Raw genomic sequence first — 26,426 nt, forward strand, 5'->3', positions numbered from 1 at the left:
TTCTTACCCTTGTTGTATGCCCTTCATTCCCGAGCAGCCGATGCACGCTAAAGCTGTCAGGTGGAAATTCACTCATCTTCTCTCCTCTGAAGCAGCTCCTGGCATCTGCCATGTTCTCATTCATCCTCCTGTACCAACTCAGGGAAAGAACCTCCTCCCTCCAGTCCACCCACCTGGACTCTGGATCCCTCCCACCTATTTAGGACTGTCTGTCCATTTCTTAGGTTCTTCCTATCAGTATTCCCTACGTTCATTATGAAAGGAGCATAATGTTCTTGGTCCCCTCTTCTCCACTGAAACTTTTCCCTGTAGTGACCTCCATGTTTCTGGTCCAGGGAACCCTGTCCAGTCCTCAGCAGCAGCCTGTGTCAAGGTGAACAGGCCCTCTGCTCCTTACTCCTCTTCTTTATCAACTGCTTTTCAAGATGCTTTCCCAGCTCCTTCTTTTCTCCGCTTACAAAGTAGTGGAATTCTTTCTACCTTCCTTGAATCCTCTTTTCCTTTCACCGTACATTCTATCCTGAACGAAGACAGGAGGTAGAGTAAGTATGGTTGCCCAGGTTGTCTGGCTCCCAGCCCAAGCTCTTAGCCGCTGCCTACATGCAGGTGATTTCCAGTAGACTACAGTCAGTCTGCTGCTTGTGGAAAGCTCACATTTCCCGTCAGAGGCTGTTTTTCCCTGGAAGTATATGAGGTGCATGCTTGTATTTCAAAAACAGAATCTGATAATGTGCAGTTGTAGTGCACTCAGTTTACACTCGGTTTCCATATGAGAATGTTAAGGATAAGGACAGATTTATTCCTGCAGAGATCTCCAAGAGACAAATAACAAAAAAACACTTTAGTCATTTTTCTAAATAAATTGTTCACAATCCAGAGGGTTGTACCTTTGCATCCATTATTTGAGAGAGAACTTTATCAGAGTTCTAAATTGTATTTTTGTTTCTTTTTAGGATTTCATCAAGGGTCTTTCCATTTTACTCCGGGGGACAGTACAAGAAAAACTCAACTGGGCATTTAATTTGTATGACATAAATAAAGATGGCTACATCACTAAAGAGGTAAGAGAAGCCTTAACAACACAGCTATCCTCTGGACCATTTTCATTTCTTCAAAATGATGAACAATTGCAATTATTAATCTTAAAATGATTTTTTTCAGGAAATCCAAATTATATTGTGGTGGAAGAGAGACATATTCTAATAAAAAAATAGAATGGATAGGAATAGTTTAGGGTCAATCTCCAAAGAATATGTATAAGATATATATATATATATAAAACCCTTATTTCCTACAGGCATTTATTATTGTTGTTACTATCATCTATTCATATAAGGGATTGAACCCATTGGCAGTTAATCACTGAGTCAAATTCCTAGCCCTTTATATTTCTTTTACTTTTTATTTTGAGACAGGGTCTCACTAAGTTGCCTAGGGCCTAACTAAATTGCTGAGGCTGCCTCTGAACTTGAGATCTCCTGCCTCACCCTTCCCAGCTGCTGGGATTATGGCGTGTGCCACCACACCCAGCTCCTACAGGCATTTTAATTAATAGATACTGGGAATGGAATAAAGATGGTGGTTAGAATCAGAGGGGAAGAAATGTTTCCAAACCATGTTTGAATACTTGGCCTGAAACCCTTTTCCTTAAATAAAACCCAACCCCTGTGGAAGCAAGTAATTTTGCAATCATATGGATTGTGCTCTGACTTGTGCTTCATGGGAACGAACTGATGGTGGGTTCTCCAAGCAGGCTATCCAGAAAAGAAGACTCCCTGACCTAATAAAGATGGTTTATTGAACAACTTAAAACAGTGAGAAGCAAAGGGAAGGAATGGGTTAGGTCGGGTACCACACTTAGAATAGGACAGGGACAGTGTTACAGGACAGGCCACCCGAATCCTGGGTACTCTCAGTGTTCATAGGGCCTTTCCCTCTGCCTCACTCGCTTCCCCTGAGCTGGGTTGTGAACAAAGGGTCCTACAGACAGAACGTGCCCAGGACCAATGACATGAACCTGCTCTATCAGAGAACAAGGACAAGTCTGGCCGCAGCTATAGCTCGATCACTAGTCACAGGTTCTAGGTCTTGGTTTCCTTCCTTGCTTCTTGTGGTATTGGAGAGTAAACCTAGGGGCACTTTTCTGCAGAGCTATATCCACTGCCTTCTTAATATTTTTTGTGACAGGATCTCACTAGACTGTCCAGGATGTCCTCAAACAAGCAGACCTCCTGCCTCAGCCTCCCTAGTTGCTGGGATTACAGGTGTGCACCCCCATACCTGGCACTACTTTTGGTCCTGGAATTGATCTCAGGGCCCCTCACAGGCTTGGCAAGCCCTGTATCACTGAGGTGCTTCCCTGGACCGATTTATTTTTCTTAAGCAATGGACACATAGGGTCAGAGTAGGTGTTACCATTAATTCCTAAATTAAGACCTCATGAATATTAATTGCTCATGTTTATGGAGCATATCCCAAATACCTGGGGCCTCTTCTGTATTTCATATAGCATGAACATTCATTACCCAGGTGCCTCAGGAGCATTACGTATCTTTCAGATCTTCACTTCCTTTCGATCCCTATGGGTAACACAGTTCATGAATTCTGCCTACATCTGACAAACTTTTTTGAACATAGCTATCTATGTTCAAAACATCTTAAAAAGTTTCACCTATTTTAAACTACAAGCTATTTAATCATTTAAATTATAATACTCTCAAAAGTAAATATATATTAATCAGTATTATCCATCTAACCAGACTTTTTATATGAAATGATAAATCTGAATGCTTAAGTAATTCAATATTATTTTTAGTCTCATAAGATTGAGAATGACAAAAATAAAAATTAGATATTATTTAATATGTCAAGGTGTCTCCCAGAGTCAAAATATTTTGACAATCATTTATGTGTGACTTCTTCATTTAAAGCTATAGTAGGAAAAAATAAGGAAAATCTTGATGAGTCAAATAATTAGTAATTATTTGTAATTAGTAATTCATTTTAGTAGTTACAAACACAATATATTTTATTGCCAATAGAAACTGGTAAACAGTAAACAAGTCATGTAATAACTCAATAGACAAAATGTAAAGTCTACAGAAATCCAAACACTAAACCAGAACGCTCCTTTCCTGATGTTAGATGTATCAAATCTGCTTCTTTTCTTGATGGGGAGGGGTTCGTTATTTTTAGTTATACATTACAGTAGAATGTATTTTGACATATCAAACATACACAGAGTATAACTTCCCATTCTTGTGGTTGTACATGATGTGGAGTTACACCAGTGGTGTATTCATATATGAACATAGGAAAATTATGTCCAATTCACTCTACTGCCTTTGCCGTTCCCATTCTCCCTCCCTTCACTCCATTCCCCGCTGTCCAATTTGGTGAACCTGCACACTCCTTCCTCCCTACTCCCCACCTATTGTGAGTCAGCATCTACATTGTCAGAGAAAAAATTTGGTCATTGGCTTTTTGGAGATTGGCTTATTTCACTTAGCGTGATAGTCTCCAGTTCCATCCTTTTACCAGCAAATGCCATAATTTCATTCTTCTTTATGGCTGAGTAATATTCCATTGTGTATATTTTCTTCATCCATTCATCTGTTGATGGGCACCTAGGTTGGTTTCACAGCTTAGCTATTGTGAATTGAGTTGCTATAAACATTGATGTGGCCACATCACTAGAGTATGCTGATTTTAAGTCCTTTGGGTACATACCAAGGAGTGGAATAATTGGATCAAATGGTGGTTCTATTCCAAGTTTTCTAAGGAATCTCTACACTGCTTTACAGAGTGGTTGCACCAATTTGTGGTCCCACCAGCAATCTATGGGCATGCCTTTCCCCCCACATCCTTGCCAACATATATTGTTACTTGTATTCTTGATAATTGGAATTCTGACTGGTCTGAGATGAAATCTTTATTGACCACATTTCTTCTTCTGTAAAGTGTCTGTTCAGTTCCTTTGCACATTTATTGATTGGAATCTGTTTCATTTTGCAACTAAGAATTGATTCTTACATTCTGCAAAAGGCAAAAAGCTATTTGTTGGTTTTGCCTTTAGAACAACCAAAAGGCAGCTCATGACAAAGATAATTTTTAAAAATTGGAAACATTTGGAAAAAATTTGTCAAAGTTTCTTAGATTCTTTGTACTTAGTATGCAGACTCATGTGTCTCTTCTTTCCCAGGAAATGCTTGATATAATGAAGGCAATATACGATATGATGGGTAAATGTACATATCCTGTCCTCAAAGAAGATGCTCCCAGACAACATGTTGAGACATTTTTCCAGGTAGGAATGAAAACAGAAGTCAGGGAGGGAGGGAAAACTGGAGAAATATTCCTGATATTTGAAAAGCACCATGATGATTCAAAAGAACACAAAGGAAGATAAGTTTTACTGAAAGGGACAAAACAATAGAAAACTTAACCATCTTGCTAAATTTAATAATTTTGAATTTATTATAACCCCTATAGGTATAATCACTGAATGTTCATGATATCACTAAGCAATTAACAAGTTTCACAAGTTTTCGTTTATTTCCATTCAGTTCTCACGAGAATGTCATGAGATTACAAACCCTCATTTTGCCCCATTTTACAGATGAGAAAACCAAGGCTCTAAAAGTAGAGCAAATCATCTGAGCTGTCATATTCAGAAAACAGGCTTTTTACCTAGGGCAGCGTGACTCTCGGTCTTCACACTGCACTAGAAAAAGCACAACATGGAAGGATTTGGTCATATGATTCTTATCCCAAGAAACCTCAAGTTCCCGCTATGATGCAATTCTTCCACATAAAACAAGCAGCTGGGCTTTCTTTTAACCCACTTTGGCCATTGGGTTCAGGTGGGAGGATAGGGAAAGGTAAGTCTGAATAATATGTTCTCTTCTTTTCTTCCTGAACAGAAAATGGACAAAAATAAAGATGGGGTTGTTACCATAGATGAGTTCATCGAAAGTTGCCAAAAAGTAAGTACTGATAGGAAAAGAACTGTCCCTTTTGTTTCCATAACAGCTACAGTGAGATTGTAAGTTAAGCAACATAAACTGGGCAGAATATAAAGATCAAATGTTTAAGCTCAGCACTCCTATGGAGTGAGACAGGACTACTACTCTGAAAACAAGTATCAATTTATACATTCATTCAATCAACATTATATGGTGCCTCCTGGAGGCAGGTTAAGTAGAAAGCCCTGGAGGTACAAACATTACTCAGGTACTGTGTTTTGGCTCACCAAATTCCTCAGTGAGTGTTCATTTTTGACAATAAAACATAAGCAACCTGAATGGCTCTTTTCTTGGACTTATGTATATTTATCTATCATATCTCCATAGAATCAGAAATTCAGTACAGCCACATATGTATCACAAGTCAAGCTGATATCCAATTTCTAAAAGAAATGTTATTGCTCTGGTGTTTGTAAGCAAGAAATGGCTGTTTAGCTGAACCCAGTAAATGTCTTCTTCAGTCACAAAAAAGAGAGAGTAGAAAATTCTCAAAGGAGAAATCTGTACACTTAGGAAAACCAGTGTTAGCTCACTAGAATTATTGGACTTGATGTGTGTATAGAATCACAATAAAGAATTTTAAAAATAATCATGGAAACAAAAGAAGTTTGTTGCTTTAGGTTTTTTTCCTTACTTTTTATTGTTCTTTATCTTTCCTGTTGTATGCCTGCGTCTTAGATCATATTTCAAAGTAGTGGTCTTTTGATAGAATTAACATGGTAACGTTAACCTAGCTAATGGTGATGTCATTACTTGGTTTCAAGCAGTGGAAGCCATTATTGGCTCAACCAACATTTGCTGCAACTATGAACAGCTCACAGAGCATTCATAAAATTGACATGAGTTTCTCAAACGTCCAGTCTGTCCTCATAGCTCATTTCTAAGGAATATGCTAAACTGAACACAGCCACTGTGCAATGGTTTCTCCTAACCAATCCTTTCTCTGGTTTGAGCTCATTCGTTTTTCCATTTAATTTTATCTATTTTGTGGGTCACAATTAACTTTTTTTTACTAGTTTTATAGTTATATATAGTAGTTGGGTTCATCCCAACAAATTCCTATCATTTTTAGAAGCTCCTAAGGGTCACACAGATTTAGCCATAACTAGTAAACACAGAAAGAGAAGCACGATTACTGCAAACATTCATCCTTCTTAATCCACCATCTGGATTCCCAAGCTCAAAACGCCAATCCTTAGGTAGCTGGCACATAGTGCTCTCTTCTCTCTCACACACACACACACACTCATGGTTTCCTTGCATCTGTACAAATCTCTGTGATTTGGCTTGTGATCTACCCGAAATGTCAAAATTCTCATTTGCTCAGTTTGAGTTACCAGTGCCTCTGTGGTTTCCATTTTGGCATTATCATTTGAAAAATATTCTCTATTAACAGCAAGATTTAAATAAAGCATCTGAGCCTGTATACTCAAGGATACATAAAATGGATTCTCCCGGGAATCATGTGGAAGATGGATAGAGAGTCATTTACATTTGCAAACAGTATGTTAGCTTTGGCATAGGAAGTTGGTGGGAGGAGGCGATACTTAACAGGCCCAACAGATAACTTACCACGGCAGAAATGCTAAATTTAATCCCTCTGTTTCTCCCTTGCAGGATGAAAACATAATGCGCTCCATGCAGCTCTTCGAAAATGTGATATAACTTGTCAAATAGATCCTCAGACAGACAAATGTGAACTACCCTACCACTTAAGTTGGAGCTACCACTTTTAGCATAGATTGCTCAGCTTTACACTGAGGCATATTATGCGAACAAGCTTTGTTTTAATATAAAACAATCCCCTGAAGATCTGTTTTTTTCCCATTATAAATTTGCATCCTTTTCATAATGTCACTGAGTCCATGAGATGTTCTCATTTCATACTCTATGAATATTCAAAAGTAATAGAATTTGGCATATAGTTTTGATTCTTTAGCCATGGGATTATTGAGGCTTTCACATACCAGTGATTTTAAAATATCAGTGTTTTTGCTACTCATTTGTATGTACTCAGTCCAAGGATTTTAAATGGTTTTCTAAAATATCTGCATCTGCATTTAATTTCTAAATTTCATTTAATTTCATTTATAGAACATCAACAAGATTACTACCAAAACTAAAAACACCAAGTCCCAACCACTATGGATCTCCCACCTTCTGTTAAAAGACATTAATTTATTCTCATTTTTTATAACATTTAACAAGTTAGTTTATTAACAGATATCAGCATATGCCTAATAAAACTTATTTTAATAAGCATTTCTTAATTTTCCATAATGCATATTACAGCCAAGGCCTACATAATATATATATATATATACACACATATATATATAATTTTGGATTTGTTCAATCTTACAGGTGGACCATTTTCTATTATGTCATTATGTGCAGTTCAAGAAGGTGTGAAACCAAGGATGTTTACAGACAAATGCAAAGGGTCAGGATATCTGTCCTCCAATACATAATAATGCTTAATAACAAGTAATCCTTAACAGCATTAAAGGCCGATTCATCTCCTTTCACCTGACTTCCTCACAGCATGTTTATATTATAAGCCATTCAGGGACAAAGAAACCCTGACTACCCCAAAGCTATTAGGAACAAACAGCAAGCAGAATTCACTTTGAAAGCACCAATGATTCTATCTTATTGAGGAACTACTACCAAGAGTTCATAGAAAATGAATATAAATGCTGAATTACTCATTTGGATTGTATTATGATTTAGCTCATCCTAAAACTCCAACAATGCAGATCCTTAAGTCAAAACTGTAAAAATTGCCACAACATTACCATAGATAAACATATCTTCCCTGTTTTGTGGAAATATCAAAAAGACCAAGAGGCTACAAGAGGAGGAAATTTGCAACTGTCTTTGCAACAATAAATCAGGTTATCTATTCTGGTGTAGAGATAGGATGTTGAAAGCTGCCCTGCTATCACCAGTGTAGAAATTAAGAGTAGTACAATACATGTACACTGAAATTTGCCATCGCGTGTTTGTGTAAACTCAATGTGCACATTTTGTATTTCAAAAAGGAAAAATAAAAGCAAAATAAAGTGTTTATAACTCTACTGTCTGTTATAGGTCTTTATTCTAATACTATTTTTAAATAATGTTTCTTATCTAATAATTACAATCTCATGGCATTTTCTAGATTGTAGAATCTTTGGTTGTTGAATACAAAGAAGAAAAAATCAAATCAAGTCCAGTGGGCAGGCAGCTGTGAAACTGTGCAGTGGTGCATGCGTAATCACAGCAGCTCAGGAAGCTGAGGCAGGAGGACCCCAAGTTCAAAGCCAGACTCAGCAACTTAGAGAGGCCCTAAGCAACTCAATGAGAACCTGCCTCTAAATAAAGTACAAAAAAGGGCTGGGGATGTGGCTCAGTAGTTAAGAGCCCCTGGGTCCAATCCCTGGTACCAATTAAAAATAAATAAATAAATAAATACATAAATAAATAAAGTGCCATTACAAAGAAGTTCACCCAGGTGCTTGGGGGATAGAAAAAGGAAAGGGCATTTGTAGATGCTTCTGAGATCTAAGACAGTTGCTTCCATATAAAATAGTGATTTCATTCTTTTGATTTAAGTATCTCCATTCTTTCAAAGTATCACTGTTTTGGATTTAGTGTGGATACTTAAGTTCATATAGTCTTTCTTCTTGCCAGTAAGATAGGTCTCATTCTTGTTTTCTATGTCTCTTCCTCTACTTCTTCCTCTTTCAGAATGATCTATAGTCAGCTTCTACATTGAAAATTCTGAACTATATCTGTAAATTATACCTTTTTTGTTTTTCCTGGTACCAGGGATTGAACCCAGGGGTGCTCAAACACTGAGCCACATCCCCAGTCCTCTTTATATTTTTTCCTTTGAGACAGGTCTCCCTAAGTTGCTCAGGGGCCTTCCTCATTGCTGAGGCTGGCTTTAAACTTGCAATCCTCCTGCCTCACCTCCTGAGCTGCTGGGATTACAGACATGCAGTAAATTATATCTTAAAATTTCTTTTAAAATGCTAAATTCACTATTAAACATAAGCAAGCACAACAAAGTCACTGAATAAATATAAGTTTTAGGATTTTAATTTCTGAGTATCTGTTTATAAACATCAATATTTTCAGGTCATGAAATGCAAAAATAACATTTACTTAAATACAATGAACACCTAAAGTTTAGGTAGTTTTAACAAGTTGTAAAACACAACAAACCCGTAATGTAATTTATACACTTAAAAAAATTTCTTAAACTAGAATACTCTGGCAAGTAATTTTCCAAGCATCCTACATAAAATACATATTTACAATGAAAATAGTGAATTCACAAGTATTAATCCAATATTTTAAATTTCTATAGCCTTGATATATATAAAACTAAGAAATGGCAAAAAAATCTATAAATATAAATGCACAGCTACAAATGACTGCAAAAGCATGTTACAAATAAAAAGGCACTAGAAAATAAATACAAACACACCTGATCTTGTAAACTGAATGGTTCTTCACACAAATGATAAAAAACCACAAAATTACACTATTACAAAAGTTCCTTTAATAACTTTCCATTATTAGCCATTCCTTTTAGTTGATGAGTAACCTTCACTATGATTCAGCAGGTACGTATAATTATCTTAACCTAGTAAACAATGACTGGTGGTTGTGATTTACAGAATAAACCAAACTGAATAAGGTTCCAGGGTTCCATGGTCGGCAGGAGGATGACTTCTGTTGGTTCCCTTATTCAACAGCATATAGAGCAATACGTTGGAATTTTGGATTTAATGATTGAAAGACTTCCCTGCCAACAGAAAAATAGGTTAGCATCAGTATGCCATGCAGAGTTACCCTACTAGGTATCATCATGTGCAGGAGTATGCCTAAGAAGTATCCACAACAAATAAAATGGAATGAGGACAAAATGATGAAATGAAAAGTAGAACTTTTTTCCTGAGTTAAGTAAAATAAAGATTGTTTCTTCCTTTTTAAAAAGTATTTGGATAAGCAGTTAGAACAGTATTCAAATTCAGCTTCTTTCAATTATTTCACTGTCAAACCTGGGTTAATGATTTCTCTGCACTTGAGTTTCTTGACCTTTAAAGGAGATTAACAACAAATTCTACCTCTGAGGATTGTTAATGAAGACTAGGTGAGTTTGATGCCTAAAGGTACACAGAAGAGCACCTATCATGAAGCACATTCTCACATACTTAATAAAGAAAGACAGATTAGGGTATATTTAAGTGTATGGCTTTCCCACAACAAATGAGCATATTACTAAGAAAATTATATTAGGCTAGGAATGAACTGCTCACAATTTAAGGTGGGTAGTAATAAGATTATTTACAAGAAGTAACTCTGACTGTCTGTAACAGATGTTCTATTTATTTTTCCAGGAGATGGATGTTCACATCATAATATAGAGAGACACTAAGAAATATGAAACTGCAATAGAGAATAATCTTTTTTAAAAGATTCATTTCTGACATTTAAAGAAACTTAAGTTCTTAGAGGAGAAATATGATTAAGTTCATGAAGAACTGAAAGTATCAAAGGCAAGCATAATAATAATTAAACTGAGTCTTTGATATGCAATTTCAGTAGAAAATTTTCTATTGCAATTACATAATTATTAAAATATGACATAGGACATAAGGAGGAGAGTAAAAGACATCTGAAGAAAATAATATCTTAAGAGTCATAACTACAAAAGGTTTTTGAAAATTCTGTATTCATAACATTGAAAGCTAATGAGATTGTGTGGCAATAAAAAAGGAACTTACTCTCTCTAGTACCCTGGGATTGGTCAACTACATCCTCTGTATCCCAGCTATAAATCTAAATGTGCTGTTTCAAGATCTCTAGCTGGGCATGATGGCGCATGCCTGTAATCCCAGTGGCTCAGGAGGTTGAGACAGGAGGATCACGAGTTCAAAGCCAACCTCAGCAATGGAGAGGTGCTAAGCAACTCAGTACGACCCAGTCTCTAAATAAAATACAAAAAAATAGGGCTGGGGATGTGGCTCAGTGGCCAAGCACCTCTGAGTTCAATCTCCAGTACTCGGAAAAAAAAAAAAAAAAAACTCTACATGCTAACAGCCCCGCCCAAACACACAAACACACACACTTCTTACTGTTCCATTATGCACACAATGTGGAAAAGCATTTAGGGAGAGTTTGATTAAAAAGCTGTAAGGGAGAAATGGGAGCTTAAGTAGGAGGAAAAACTGTCAAAGAAAAATATGGGGCATATTTATAATTTAAGGGAATGAATTCAATAAAGGGAGCAAAACAACAGGAATCAGGGATGAGAGTTCTGGTCCAGTGAACAGTAGGAGACAGTCTGAAGGATGGCGAAGAACTTGTTAAGAAACAGGAAAAGGGACAGATACATATCCTTGGATGAAAGCAATTAAGGGGAATTTCCAGGGTTGGCAAAACTGAAATTAAAATGAGGTACAAACAGAAGCATGCCCATACATAGTCTTCCTCCAGCCCCTGTGAGGTAAAAGATAATACTGACTACTTTGAAAGATAGATTGCAAATTGTGTTATTTGCATCAATTGTGTTATTTGGTTAAAGGTTCAGCAAATATTAAAATAATCTCTACTACATTCTAGAAATTTTAAGACCTATAGTAGTAAATAAAGCATGCCCATTGACTCTTTTCTCCCATTTCAAAGATTATGTTGTAACTGGAAATTTCACTAAATCTTAGTTGGTTACAATGTATCTTTATAGAAAATAAAATAGAGGGATTAAAGTGGGGAAAAAGCTGTCATCAGTATGTAGCATCTGTTTACTCACATTTCATAAAGGAGGAAAGGATAAATACATTTTAAATTCTCAGTATAGCAAGTATATCTGTGAATAAGTATTTCACTTTTGGTAAGAGGGGTCACTGGGTTGGCTAGAGACTAGTTCTCTATAAATCTTCTCAACAAGATGTGTGAATGCTAATCCTCTGCCTAGGTCTTAAATCACAACAGAAATTTATTATCTAGTAGGCTTAGGGACTTACTGGCTCTTTATAAACTTTATCAAGACATTCATTATGGAAACAGTACAATCAATTAAGAAACTCATTAGAATAAGTGGAATTAGATAATTTAGGCAAAGCTTAAACTAACTTGTTCACCATTTTACAACTTTTATGATCATATAAATTTTCTTATAATTAATTCCTTTTGAAAGTACCAAAAATGAAACTTTTTTTCACTGTGAAGATAATTACATGTGATTCTATTATTAAAATCTGATAAACTTTAATCTCTAGAACAAGACTGATCTATGGAAATATTTCTAAAACTTAATTATGTGAACACTTCTTTCAAATGATGAAAATACAACCTGTTATTTGACACCAAATAGTAATGGAATACCTTGAAAAGTAATGAACTACTCAGAGAGAGAGAGAGAGAGAGAGAGAGAGAGAGAGAGAGAGAATGTGTGTGTGTGCATACTCACGTGCGACACACAACAGCGCAGTTATTCAGAAGTGTCATTTCAATCTTTATGGTAGATTGTAAAATTTTGAGGCAAAAAAGATGGCAAATTAAATGGAAAAAAAGAGAGCTGGGAGTCTTGCTCAATGGTAGAGTGCCAGCTCAGCATGTACACAGCCCTGGGGTCAATCCCCAGCACCAAGTATATAAAAGCAGAGGGGAAGAAAGTCTGTTTTCAAATGAGTTCTGCAAATGAGATATTTTTTTTTTTCTTCCTGAGCTTCCCAACAGTCAAAACAAAACATTTTAAATACTTTACAGGAAGAAACTAGTGGTATACTGCCTGGTGTGCCACTTGGTAAGCACAGTGAAAAATATACACTCCATGGGTTTACCAAGAAACTGTGACCTTAGTCCCAGAAACTGTGAGCTCTAAAACGAAAATATTACCTTCACATATTTACTTATAGCTGAAATGGGATAATATTTGTTAAAAATATATTTATACTAGAACTAAAAGTTAAACAAAACAGTCAAAAATGTGACTTAACCAAGAATGTTCTACTTACACTTCCACCGTGCTGCTCCAGCTTCTGTAATGCACTTGTGATTGGCTCTTTGAATTTCTTGTCCATTAGTCTCTTGGAAAGCTTTTGAAGTCCGTGGGTGGGGGTGGGGAGGTGATGTAGGGGTTGAAATGATTAGAAAAAGTAACAATGTTCAACCACAGACACAAAAAAACTTCAAGAACATCCCATAATTTAAGATATCAAGGTTTCTTTTAGGAAACATCTCATTAAAATTTACATAAGATAGACATATTTATATTGTCCAGGCCATATAAGCTTGGTTTTGGTCAGTCAGTCATCAAAGATTGGGCAGGACAGAAGAGACTATCAGAAAGATTAAAAAAAAAAAAACAAGAGAGAAAGGCAACTTGAAAGAAAGAGATTCACAGGGCCTATCAATGCCTAGGGGCTGATGAGAAAACATTTTTCTACAGTCTTTCAGTTTACTTTTTTCAGATTGTGCAACGGTCCTCCCAACCTCTTGGGTTCTTTTTTAAGTATTAGGGATGCTTAACCATTGAGCTACACCACCAGCCCCTTTATTTTTTTTTAAATTTTGAGACTTTGGTACACTGCTTAGACTGGTCTTGAACTTGGAATCCTCTTGCACTGGCTCCCTAGTTGCTGGTATTACAAGCATGAGTCACTGCGCCTGGCCCCCCATTCTCCTTGTGGATAATCTCACTCGGGACTTTAAGTCTTCCTATTGGTGTGCAATAAAGGATTAACCTTACCTAAATAAAGTTTTGGTCCTTCCTACCTCCTGGATGGTAACCTCTAAGCTTTTAAAATGCCCTGCCACACAGGAATATTTCTATTATCTTGGGGGCTTTTGGCTATACCAGATGATCTACACTAGGAATGTGACTTATGGTCGGGGCCTTAAGTCAGAGTATCAGCTAGATTCTGGAAAGGTTACAGACCAATCTCTAAACACAAAGGCATGAAGGCAGTCATGCCCGAGTGACAGACTGCAATAAAAATCCTGGATGCCAAGGCTCAGGGTGTATGAGCGCTGTATATAATTCATAGTTAATCAACACAGGTATAATACTATTATACTGTTCATTAGTTTTTATAAATTCAATTTTGGTTACTTTACATTATGAGCTTAAACTCTGCTCTTATCAGCATTTCCATTTTTAAAATAATAAAGAGAATACTGTAAGTTCAATCTCTATGTTTTCTGGTTAGGACGACCTTTTTTAAGGTTTTGAGATATTTCAATGATTAATTTAAATAAATTAAATCATGAAGATGTGTGTGCATGTGTGTGTGCGTGTGTGTGCGCGCGCACGTGTGTGTGGTATCCACAATGCCCTAATCTTTGCAATACTTACACTGGTAAGCAGATGTTTCAGATGATCATTTAGGGAAGGACCAACTATGACACTTAACTGGACCAGAGCACACAATCCTCTTTCAAACACTTCATCATTCGAATGGACCTTTTGGGTTGGTTAGTTGGAGGTACAGAGAAGAGGTGAACGAGAAGAAACAAAAGGGAGGATGGGTGGGTTAAAAAAAAGGGCAAGAAGGTAGGGAAAAAAGTAAGATTAAATATTTAAAATTAGAAGATAATAATAAAAACTAGAATTTCAAAAATACCCTTTAATACAGGACCTTCTAGAAGCAAAATTTTACCAAATTATCATCATGACTAAAGCATTAACTAATATATCTAGCTTATAGAAAGACTACTTTGAGGTTCACTGCTTCTTCCAATTACTCAAAATTTCCCTGTGTACACCCCGAGTACATCCTATAAAGGTGTCTTCATAATCATCCGGCCTTGAATAACAATGGCCTCATTTTTCATATACAGCAAAATCACAGATCAAGGACTACTTTGCATATAATACAGAAATAGGGGGGAAGGCATAAAATAGTCTACATATATTGGAGCTTTCTCTTTTCTATCATGTGATTTCTAAATAAAAAGCACAATGAAGTAAGTGATGACATACCAGAGCTGCCTTTAGCACGGGAATCAGTCTAGGTAGCAAAGGAATAGCTTTTTCAGGAGCACCTTTGACCAAAAGTAATTCTCTAAAACCCTCCTTTGACACAAAGGTATACGGATGTTTAGTCTCTCTCAGACCCTGTCAAAGACAAAAAATAAAATAGAAAAAAAGTTTCACTATCACCTTGTTATGCTAATAAATAAAAAACTGCATTTTCACTAACCTAAATCAAAAGTATGATTATTGCTTTCCTAATATATATAATTCAGTAACTATAAATTTCAATTACTCTAAGAAACTGTAGAACAAAGGATATACACAAAAGAGGGGGAATCTCTACCCACAGAAGGAAAGGAAAGAAAAACAGTAAGAAAACATAATAGGAATAGGAAAAATGAAGGCAGAAACAAGAAAACAAATAGAGGAATGAAGAAAAAAATGAAAAAAAAAATGTCGGAAAGAGAGAAAAGGAGAAATGGAAGAAAAGGAAAAACAAATGAAAAAAGAAACATGAAAAACACACTAGAATATAAAATCATTTTATATCTACTTCTAAACAATGTCTGAAGGCACAGCAAATTAGTCTAAAACGTATGTTTAAAACCCCCCTTTATGAATGCCTATTAGACCCACACTTAACATATTCTACAACTTTAATGAGTTCCTAATACATATTTCCTTCATGTTTAAATATTTTATATTAAGATATTCAGAAGCCAAATCTTATACTATAAACAAGAAACACTGTAAAATTTAAAATGTCATTTTTAACACTGGAATGCAAAATAAAAATATGGCATAAGCTTCTATAGATCATTTCTCATGCCTTCCACCCTAAAGGCATTAGAAATAACTACATAGCACTATTTCATGATTTAACCAATCACTGTGAATCAAGATAAAGAGATATATGACTTTTTTCAAAAAGATAAAACATAGGAAAAAAACCAAAAAGCAGCAGCAAAACTCCTTCAGTCTGACCAATTATAGGTGACCTGAATAATTATAACTATCTGCAAAGTCATCATTAGAAACGATATTAATTTTCCAATGATTTGTCCTTTATATCTGTTTCCAAATAGTTATCTATCACTCCCTATCCTCAACACTACTGTACTTTTGAAAACTAGGTCAACAAGCACATAGACAAATTTTAGAACACAGGTTTTATCGTAAGAGTACTTGTATCCTGTTCATTTTGAAGATGAATCACAGGTCAAAAGCTCAAGTGAGTTTCAAAGGTGGTTTCTCTGTATTACTTACCAGTTACTGAGTGAGTGGAAGGGAAAGATAAAAATGCTACCCAATAAAGAAATACAAGCTTTGATGATAATAAGCACACAACAGACTGACTTTATGTTTTCTAGAATACTTTTAAGGACTCTCCAAATCAAAACATTCACTGTACCCTATGATTTCTATATAGGGTTCAAAGATAGCATAAGTTTTGATTTGTCTAAAACATAGTTTGCTACAATGTATAAAATGTTTAAAGATTATTTTAAAAACCAAGAAAACATCACTAATTCTTTAAAAATTTTATTATCAAATTTAAAAAGTGAATTTCAAAATAGGTTACCCCCCAAAATACACTGTTTATTACCTACAGCTACACCATCCTGAATAAGCTGAATCTCCTCACATCTTGGAAAATACACAATTTATAATACCAAAACAATTCTGCAAGTAGAGTTACAAATTAAGGAAAGCAATGTCCTAATAAAATCAACATGGCAATCTTCAGTAGTAAGTCCACGTAAGACATTAAGTGTAATTGTAAAACTAGAGGACCTATAGATTTTGATGCTTTTATTATAATTTAAAAATATCACAAGGCAAAATTATCTACTTTTTCTGTCCTCCTCCCACTTGCCCCTCCCCAGTATTTTTATAGAAAATGCAAGTGTTTCTTTAAATAAAGAAAAAAGCACTTGAGTTCACTCAATGTCATGTTTTCACTTAAATTACTTCTATGTGGCTTATTTTATAAACATATTACCCATTTAGACTAAGTTCATCAAAGTTCTAATATAATCATTTGTTTCTTAACAACAACAAAATGATCCTTGACTCTTAAATATGGCAAGTTACTAAGTTTAAACATAAGACAACTGGTAAATTAATTTCTTAACTTCTGGTTCAAATTCTAGGAATAAAATTCACAGAAGATATGTCAATTCACTTGAAATTAAGACTCAGCTAGCATCTTCCCTGACACAATATTAAATTACCTAAGGGAACCTGTCAGAAGATTTAAAAAATCTTTTACAGAAACCACCTCTATGATATTCTACTGGAAATTTACAAATAGATCAGACATCCACAGATTTCTCCAAATGGACATTAAGGTAGTCAGTATCCATTTCCTAAGAAAGCACTACATTAATGCAATTAGTTGTATAGGGACAGAACCACCACTTAGTGTCTGACAGCATTTTAAGTTTCAATTCCTGCTGTTCTGCTTTAACTAGTTTAAAAGAAAAAAAAATGAATCTTTCTCCTCATTGTGACTCCATGTATTTTTGTTTCTTTGAATAAAGTACGAATATTTCATCCACTTATGTGCAAATCCCCAATAGACTAATTTCATGTTTATAAAGTTGGTTAATCAATTTCTAATAAACTAATGTGACAATCCAAATTACTTCCTAAGGGAGCACAGTGTTTTAATGTCTATTGTTTCATTGTTATTTCAAAAGTACAGAATGAGATTTACTGGAAAGTTCTAAAATAGCATGTAATGAATGCAATTTTAAAATATTTTTTCCCATAAATATTCAATAAAGATAAAATATTTACCTCAGCTAAAGTAATAAGAAGAGGATCAAATGGAAGATTTTCAGGAGGACATTCCCACTGTAACCTGTGTTTTACTGAACCATGTATCAATCTAAAATACAAAAGTCAGTGAAGGTAACAAGGAAAATATGAATATATATGTATTAAACAGTGATCTTGTAACATACATATTCTTTATAGAGTTAATCACATTAGAATTATCTTGTAACATGGAGTATCATAACTTTAAAAGGTATTACAAGGACATTTTAAAAAACAATGTCTATAATCCTGCAAATTCCTATTCTTTAGAAAAACTGGTAACTCCATATTTGTTAAATCTGCAATTATGGTATTTAAGTATGTTGTATTTATGAATCTTAAAACAAATGCTCCAATAGGTTATCTTTCAGTCCTAATTATAACAAAACAGGTAATCTACAGAAATGAAAAATGCAAATGTATAATAATTAGGAAAATTAATGTTTTATAAAGAACTTTGTTTTTCAGATAGAGTTCATTTATTTAACCGTAGTAGTAATCATTTGAAGGCAAATCAGGTTTAATCCCTGTTAAACAGTGAAATAATGGCCCCTACAGAGTCACAAAGCAGTAAGCTCTGAATTAAGAGTTCCGCTGCTCCCCGCATACATGATACAATAAATGATACATAGTTAAAACACATGATTTGATATGTTTCAATAGGTGAATATGCTCAAGGGGTCATTGCTACAACCATGACAGTGATCTAATTAAATTACCCCCAAACAGAATTCACATTTTTTTGTAATGGTCTTGATTTCTTGACTATTTCTTTAGTGTTATTTTTACATTAAGCAAAAGGTTCTGTAACACTAATATTTTTAGCAAAACACAATTATTGGAGGGGATGACACTTAAAAACCTTGAAATGGGGCCTCAATTCTGATTTCAAATATGAAATAATAACAAAGAATTGAAAAACATATCCTAAAGCTTATTGTCCACTCAAAATTTGAAAATACTATGAAAAACTAATTTTTTAAAATTATGAAACCAAAAGAAAAAATATTACTGTGACTAACTTTTCCACATGAAAATAAAATTTTCTATCATCTAGATCAGGCTAAAATTGATGCTTTGTGAAGAAATGTAGCAGGACAAACATGCAAAGGAAAGTTAAAGCAGACATATGTACTTACAAAAAATATTACTTCATTAAATTATCAACTTTCACTTTGCTCAAGTGTATGAATGCTTAAATTGATTGTTTTAAAAGTGGTTCAATTTCTTCAATTATGTGGTAGTTTACCATACAATTCTGTAATTACATTTTAGAATTAGGTTATCTTTAATATGTCCAGGGACCTATACCAATTTAAAAGCCAGGATAATACATCACCTTTATTTCAACCTTGATATTTAAACCTTTCAATATGTTTAAACTGAATACTGTGTTGATTTTAGTCAATTATTTTGAATAATATGATCAGTTAGAAATTGTATTGATTTTACCTGCAAGGAATACCTCCTTTAGAGTAAATAGCTGCAAATGCAGAAGGAGCCCTTGACTGTTCACCAAACTGAAATAAAACATAAAAAAAATTACTCTCACCTCCACTCTGTAAAACCCAACTAATTTTAATCCTGCTGAAATCAGACACCCTGCCTTTCAGAATACTGTGGGTTAACGTGCATCATTAACATTCAGCAATAGAACTGAAAAAAATGTCAGTTCTGTCCCACAACAAAGCATGATAAATTTTATTTTTTAAGCCTCTAACATGTTTCAGAAGGTGTGAAGGTGGCTGAAACAACACATGGATTGACAGGTCTTTCCCCTCTCCCTGATTCTGCCTTTTCAAGGTGAGGGCTGCATGGAGAAGAGGTGCTAAGTAACAAGGATAGTATTTGGTTTTAGCCACCAGTATATCTCCCATTCACTCTCCAGTCAAATACAGACGTTGTCTGTGCTCAAAGAATCTATAGCATTTCTCCAAATTGGCTTTAAGTTTTTATAAAAACAAAGAATAAGGTTGAAGGTGGGGGGATGAGAGAGCCAAAGCTCATGCCAGATTCTCACAAACATATATTTGGCTGTACCTTCTTAAGATTATATAACTTCACACCTTTTAGTCTGCTATTATATTAATACATTAGTTCTACACCTACTGTCAAATAATGTAACAGATGACCAATCACAACAAATTAATCACAGCATAAATAATGTCCACATTAATAAACATTTTTTAAGGAGAATTTAGGCACAAAATATTTACCACATAGTACTTTGAATATAATCATATAAAATAGTTACTAAATTACAAAATTAGATTTATTAACATATTAAAAAATATAACTGATTTTAAAAAAAAAATACACAGAAGCTTAAAAATAGAGTATATATTTACAAGTAACTTATCTGATTATTTAAAAGCAATTTTAAAAACGTAAAATTTCTTAACAGGAATTACATCCAGATGAGTGAAACACTGCTTTGGCTGTGAATTGCTCAGAATGTGAATGAGTTTTGTAAGTCAATGCTTTATTTTATTTTATATCTCAAGTCATTACCTGTCTTCCACACATTTTTCCAGAGGAAAGAAAGAGCTAATTCTAAACTTGTACTCTGTGCTACTGAAGCATTCTGAAAGTTATCTGGAGTTTTCTCTTTGCTAGTTTTGGGCTACCAAAATTGACTAAACTAGCTCAAAACAAACAGAGGAAACTTGGCACAACATTCAGAATGGCTCAACCAGTTAGGCTAAATCCAAATACCTTTAAAAACACTACCAATTTAGGAATACTTATTGTACTTACAGGATTAATTGTTTTAGGGTTAAGTTTATCACTTGGTCGAGGATGAAGTTTTTTTGCAGATTCTGGAGAGCTTACTGATGAGGAGGATTTGCTTCGCTGAACTGTAGTCCTCTGTTTTACTGGTCTACTTGAGGATGTCCTTTGATCATAGTTTCCTGGAAAAAACAGAACATCAACAAAAAAGAGGTGAATGCAATAAGGCTCATCCTGCATCCATATGTAATGCAGACTGTCTCACTAACAACGTTGGTCTCTCCATTCAGAAAAGCAAAGTTCAGGCAGGAAAGAGCACACACAATACCCAGTACCATAGCGGGGTTGAAAAAAAAAAAAGCAAAGAAAGGCTCTGTACCTGTTACCCTGTTTCTCAACTGTAAACCTCCAGGGCATTCTGATTTCTGCATTGCTTCTTATTTATTCCTGCAGTTAAATGAAACTTCATTTTGAAATATGTTTATCTGTTATCAACAGAAAGATCAAAACAGAACAGAGTAAAAAATACAGTAGAAGACACACAGAAAGTTATGGTACACAGCCAGATGCCTGAAAAGACTAATAGAAAAAGATGAAATTATGTCAATTTCAGTAACTGCAAAATAAAAAGGATCTGCAAAAAACAAGAGGTATAAAATACTATTTTTCCAAATGATTTGTCAAAATATACCTTAAGAATCTTGCATGCAATACTCTGCCCTCATTAGAAAACATATACTAAGTTTCTAAGGGAGGCCTCCCCACCTTCTCTGGCCTCTGTAATTCCTAAATTCCAAATGTTATGGTTTGTGTATCATGACCTAACTTCTTCAGTGACATAATAAAGTCTTCTACCAAATGTGCTACAAGTTCCTTATGCTAACTTAAACTAAGTTTGTCACAATGAAGTTATAAATCCTTTTTAATTCAAGGTAGTACCAGTCTCCTGGCTCCAAACAGAAAAACAGGTTATTCATTGTCTCCTTTTCCTTCACTTTCTACACTCAACCCTACGGATGTGAAGAACGTGATAAGGAAGACAGAGCTTTCTGCTCACAACTGGGTCAGTATCTGAACTCCAATTACAAGATTTATGAATTTAGGCAGATTATTTAGCATTCCTGGGCCTTGACTTCTTGGTCAACTAAAGGAGAGAAATAATAAAACCTTATGAAAGCTGTTATGAAGGAATGAATACGGTTATACATCAAGTTGTTCACCCAGTGTATGGTCTGGATATAAGGTGTTCCCAAAAAGCTCACATGTGAGACAATGCAAGAAGGTTCAGAGGAGAAATGATTGGGATGTAAATGTCTTAACCCAATTGGCTATTTAAATGATAAGGGTAAACTGAATGGTAACTGAAGTGGTAGGGTGTATCTGGAGGAGACTGGAATCGAGGCATGACTTTGGGATATATATGTTGTATCTGGAGAGTGGAGAGTCTGTCTGTCTCTCTCTCTGTCTCTCTCTCTCTCTCTGTGTGTTTCTGGATGATGTGAACTGCTTCACTCTGCCATGTTTAGCCTCACCTCAAGCTCTGAGGAATGCAGCCAGTTGTCCATGGATTAAGACCTCTGAAACTGGGAGTCCTCAAATAAACTCTTCCTCTTCTACAATAGTGCTGGTCAGATTCTTTTAGCCACAGCGGTGAAAAAGTTGACCAAAATACCCAGCAAACACTAGTTCACTTCTCCCTCTTCTACAGTTCTTTTTCTACTATGGGATGGGCTCAAAGTTTATACTCTAAGATTTCCCATTTAATGCAACCTGATCATTTCTAAATTTTTTTCTTAAGCAAGGAATAAACATACATCTCCCCAGAATTATACACCCAAGTGCCTGCTTGTACTCTTAGGCCTAGCTCTGTTACCAACTTCTATGTAGCCTTTCCTGATCTTGATTTCTCAAATGTACACTTTTATGGCACTTGATTTATACTCTGTTTCCTTTTTCTTCTTTTTACTTATCTACTCTGTTCCCTCACTTCCATGACATTCTAGTTATTCTTCCATTAGTGCATTTCCCAGTTTATGTCTATAAACTAGTGTAGAAGTTTACACTGCTCCTCAACTGCAAGATCTTCCCTGAAAGTGACACAAATTCTCTTATACTTCCAAGTGACAGCTTTCCAAATATATAAGGATACTATTTTTTAAATTGGTTCTTTTTTAGCTATATATGACAGTAGAATTAATTTTGATATATTTACACTCCTTAGTTTTCTCTTCTTCAGGATAAACATGAATACTTTCTTAAATGATTGCTCACATGAAATAATTTCTACTTGACAAATTAGAAATCTTCAAAAATAAGACAAAACTCCATGTAATAAAATTAGCCAGATAACATTTCAAACATACTGTGTCAGTTCAAAGTTGTAGGGAAAAATAAACAAAAGAAAAGACTATTTCTGCACACAGAATAATTTTAATTTAAATTTTCTTAATTTAATATATTGACCTCATTCTCATCCCACAAACGGAAGGCATCTTCCTAATGTCCATGTTAAGTTCATCACCAAGTCATTTTCTACTAATATGGTATTAAAAATCTCATTAAATTTGTCATATAACGTGCTAAAATAAGCTAAATATTTAAATATGTTAATGTACAATGACAGCTGTGTGATTACTCAACAAGTACTTACTATTGTGCCTGGCTTCTGTTTTTGAGAAGCTCCTAGAAGAGGAATAATATGATATAAGGTTCTACAAATTGATTTTTTCTTTTGAAGATTCAAGATATTTCATTAACAGCTATTACAAATAGTAAGATAGCTCAATTAGATTACCAAGTACAAAATCAACATACAAAAATCAGTATTTACATATATACAAACAATCTTTTGGAATATTTAATGGAAAAAAAGATTTCATATGTAACAGTAACAAAAAATAAGATGTTTGTCAATAAAAATGTGAGACCTATTAAAATACAACTGAAGGAAAAAATAGCCTTTCAACAAATAGAAGGACCATATTATTGTGTAAATTAATTTGTAAATTTAACCAAATTTCAATGAAAACTTAACAGTTTAAGCTACATCACCTGATGCTAAATTTAGTGGAAAAAAAAAAAACATAGAAATGGGACCAGCACTAAAACACATTAAGGCATTTTTTAAAAGTCTAAATAACTTAAGAGTATCATACTGGTCTATTAGCAAAACAGAATGCCCAGAAGTAAGTACACTCAAACACATATAGAAATTGAATGTATAAAAAGGACATCATCTCAAATCACTGGGAAAAAGTAGTAGTCAATAAATGTTTTATTTGGAAATAATGCCAGTAATCATTCTAGGTATTGAAGACCAGGTTAATAAACATAAAACAAATAAATGATTGGCACATAGAAAGTGCTATATAAGTTTTAGCTATTATATTATTTTCTTTATAAAGGTATGCTGTGGTTACAAAAAGCATTCTCCAAAAGCCCATGTGTTAAAGACTTGGTCCCCAGCCCATGGTGCTACTAGAAGGTGGTAAACCTTTAGGAGGAGGGGCTTAATGGAAGGAAGTTATGTGACTGGCTACTTGGCAGCATGTCTTTGAAGGAAACTGTCAGGACTTCAGTCCCTCCTCTTTCACTGTTTGCTTCCTACTTGACCAGATATGAATAGGCTTCCCCCGAGTACTCCCTCTGTAATGTACCATTTAACCAAAGGTCCCAAAGTAGTAAGCCAAACAAACACGAACTAAAACTGCCAAACCTGTGAGTCACAATAAACCTTTCCTCTTTTTAAGCTGATCATCACAGGTATTTTGCAACGTTAAGCGTAACAAAAGTTGAATACACATGGATTTTAGGATTAGCATTAACACTAATGTGATCAATGTGACTAAATATTTCCTTCTTTTTAAAAAGTTTGGTTTAACACCTTGGGCTACATCAATTTGATGATCCAGTTTAATTTCAATTTATTTTGAAGGAAAATTATAATAGCTGTCATGGCTGAAAGATATGCACTGCTAAGATGACCAACACAAACATAAAAATGATGCACATCTTTAAATGCTACCTAGCAACTCTGCAAAACTTTTTTTGTGGAATTCTACAGCTAAATTTCCACCTTTTTTTAGGTAAAAATGTTGTTTCTGTTACATACTAATGGTAAAGTGCTGTTTTTTATTTGGAATGAGTTCAGAGTCACTGAAACTCTTCATTTGAAAGACTTACACTAGAAAATTGAGCTCACAAAGTTTTTAAGTATACGGGGCAGTTTTATGCATAACAATTTCAAGTGTTTGTATGTATACTTTCATAATATCTCATGTTACAGAGTTTCTTTCCAAAATACTTTTTCACTTGATAAACCTATTACCTATCAGTTTTTATCATTAAGGCAAAAAAAAAAAGTGTGCTTAGGTTTTTTTGGGTTTAAGTTGTTTGTATAAGAAAAGTGCTTAGTTCATCTTACCTGCAACAAATCTCTTGGAAGGTGTCGTAAACTTGTGGGGGGTATTGTAAAGCAGTACTGACAGGGAGAAAGGAGAACACAAGAAATATTTTTGACAGAAATACTATCGAGGTCACCATTTCATTCTTTTACAGAATAATATAAAAATTCTAAGTAGACACTAGAATCCGTAAATACACTGAACGTGGAACACCTAAACTATGTCACAAAGACAAGTAAGGCAGCACTGAACCATTTTTCCCTTAGGGTCACCACGAGCACCTGCGGTCAAAGACAGGTGGTTTTGGGCAACACAAATACCCTATCTCTTTCCGTATGTGTACTTCCTCCCCCGCCCCCCACCTCCACCCAATTTTTGAGACAACTGCATTAAACTGTTTACTAAATTATCAGGGATAGAGGTCACCTTTTTCCTATTCTCTAATCCTATGTCTAGAAAGCTCCCAAAGTTTAATAGGCCCCACCACCACTAAGGATGTGGTGTGTTCCATCTCTAAAACGCCTTCGAAATTCGAAGGACAAAGAAAGACCAATAGCCACATAACCAAGCCCTTTCTGCCACAAAATAAATCCTGAGTATCTGTCCAACATCCCCATCACCACCACCCACTTACAAATAAGTAACCCAGTTTAAGACCGGGGTGCTGTCAAAGTTTGAAAATGAGGAAGTCACGAAGAAAACAGGTTAAAAACGCGGGGACAGGGAGGTGGCCGGTTTGGGTGAAAGCTAGCAAAAACGCTACCCCAGGACAGGCAAAGAGCGCTCACCGCGCTCAAAAACTTAAGGGTCCTTAGCAACGGGTCCCGCGAGGCTAGCAACAGGCCAGCCGGAAAGCCGCGCCGGGGTCTACGATTCCAGTGCCCGTTCCTACCGCGCTTCTCGCCCGCCGCGATCTACACAGCGCCGTCCCAAGTGGGGCGCCCGCCCAGCGCTCACTTGCCAACAGCAACAGCTCGGCGTCCTGCCGCAGGAATTTGGGGAAATAAGGATTCGCGCGGCTGGGGTCCCCGGCGCCACTCAGTGACGTCAGACGCACGCTGCGTCCTCTAAGCCAATAGCAAGGAGGCTAGTGTGGCGCCCGCCTTACGGGGTTGCCCAGGCAACCGAGAGCCGCTAGTTGAAAGGTCGGCTCCGGAACCGTAGGCCCTGTTCTTGGTGACCAGTGGGCACCGGATCTGAAATGTTTTCTGAATCAGAGTTTCAAGGAGCAGAGGAGATGACGAGCTCCAGTTCCCTGACACCCAGGCGCGCTCCAGGCCGTGTGCTTAACTCGGCTTCTCTCCAACGCCTGGCGTCCTCCCACTGCCTTGCCTTCGGTCCTCTTGAACTCTGAGCACTGACCTGCCCGTCATCTGCCTGTCCAGCTGTGGAATTTCATTTAGCTTCCTCCCTATCCAACTAATTCATAAAACCAGCTGTGGAAATTCGTTCCCTGCCTTCCTGTACTTCAAT

At 35.6% G+C, this 26,426-nt stretch overlaps 2 protein-coding genes across 11 annotated transcripts in view; one reads left to right on the forward strand and one right to left on the reverse strand.

The window, feature by feature from the left end:
• Window positions 1-7,764, forward strand: part of Kcnip4 (potassium voltage-gated channel interacting protein 4) — a 1,093,862-nt gene extending 1,086,098 nt beyond the window's left edge. For all 6 annotated transcript variants that reach the window (XM_047565628.1, XM_047565623.1, XM_047565626.1 and 3 more), the window contains 4 exons: window positions 954-1,061; window positions 4,202-4,306; window positions 4,923-4,985; window positions 6,642-7,764. In XM_047565628.1, coding sequence (XP_047421584.1) covers window positions 954-1,061; window positions 4,202-4,306; window positions 4,923-4,985; window positions 6,642-6,689 — 324 coding nt within the window. In that variant the 3' untranslated portion in view covers window positions 6,690-7,764. The remainder of the gene's footprint in view (window positions 1-953; window positions 1,062-4,201; window positions 4,307-4,922; window positions 4,986-6,641) is intronic.
• Window positions 7,765-9,069: 1,305 nt separating this feature from the next.
• Pacrgl (parkin coregulated like) lies at window positions 9,070-25,987 on the reverse strand. Of its 5 annotated transcripts, none has more exons than XM_047565658.1 (11): window positions 25,911-25,987; window positions 24,974-25,030; window positions 23,201-23,232; window positions 20,930-20,997; window positions 20,578-20,732; window positions 19,273-19,340; window positions 17,800-17,890; window positions 15,004-15,138; window positions 14,377-14,484; window positions 13,037-13,117; window positions 9,070-9,822 (listed from the first exon to the last, which is right to left on the reverse strand). In XM_047565658.1, exons 4-11 carry the CDS (start codon window positions 20,979-20,981, stop codon window positions 9,766-9,768), a joined length of 747 nt encoding a protein of 248 aa, XP_047421614.1. In that variant the 5' UTR covers window positions 20,982-20,997; window positions 23,201-23,232; window positions 24,974-25,030; window positions 25,911-25,987; the 3' UTR covers window positions 9,070-9,765. The 5 variants fall into 5 exon arrangements, with proteins under 5 accessions (XP_047421614.1, XP_047421615.1, XP_047421612.1 ...); XM_047565659.1 differs by having other exon boundaries at window positions 20,930-21,035; XM_047565656.1 differs by having other exon boundaries at window positions 25,846-25,980.
• Between the last annotated feature and the right edge of the window lie 439 nt (window positions 25,988-26,426).

This window comes from Sciurus carolinensis, chromosome 10, assembly GCF_902686445.1.
Source record: "Sciurus carolinensis chromosome 10, mSciCar1.2, whole genome shotgun sequence".
NCBI classification, from domain to species: domain Eukaryota; kingdom Metazoa; phylum Chordata; class Mammalia; order Rodentia; family Sciuridae; genus Sciurus; species Sciurus carolinensis.

What these genes read in the sequence shown, in the direction of transcription:
- Pacrgl (XM_047565658.1), bottom strand. Translation starts at nt 20,981, where the DNA reads ATGCAGAAATCAGAATGCCCTGGAGGTTTACAGTTGAGAAACAGGGTA. An exon ending in ACCCTAAAACAATTAATCCT is followed by an intron (nt 19,341 to 20,577) that starts GTAAGTACAATA and finishes GTTTTATTTCAG; the next exon opens with TTTGGTGAACAGTCAAGGGC. An exon ending in TTCTTATTACTTTAGCTGAG is followed by an intron (nt 15,139 to 17,799) that starts GTAAATATTTTA and finishes TGTCTTTGACAG; the next exon opens with GGTCTGAGAGAGACTAAACA.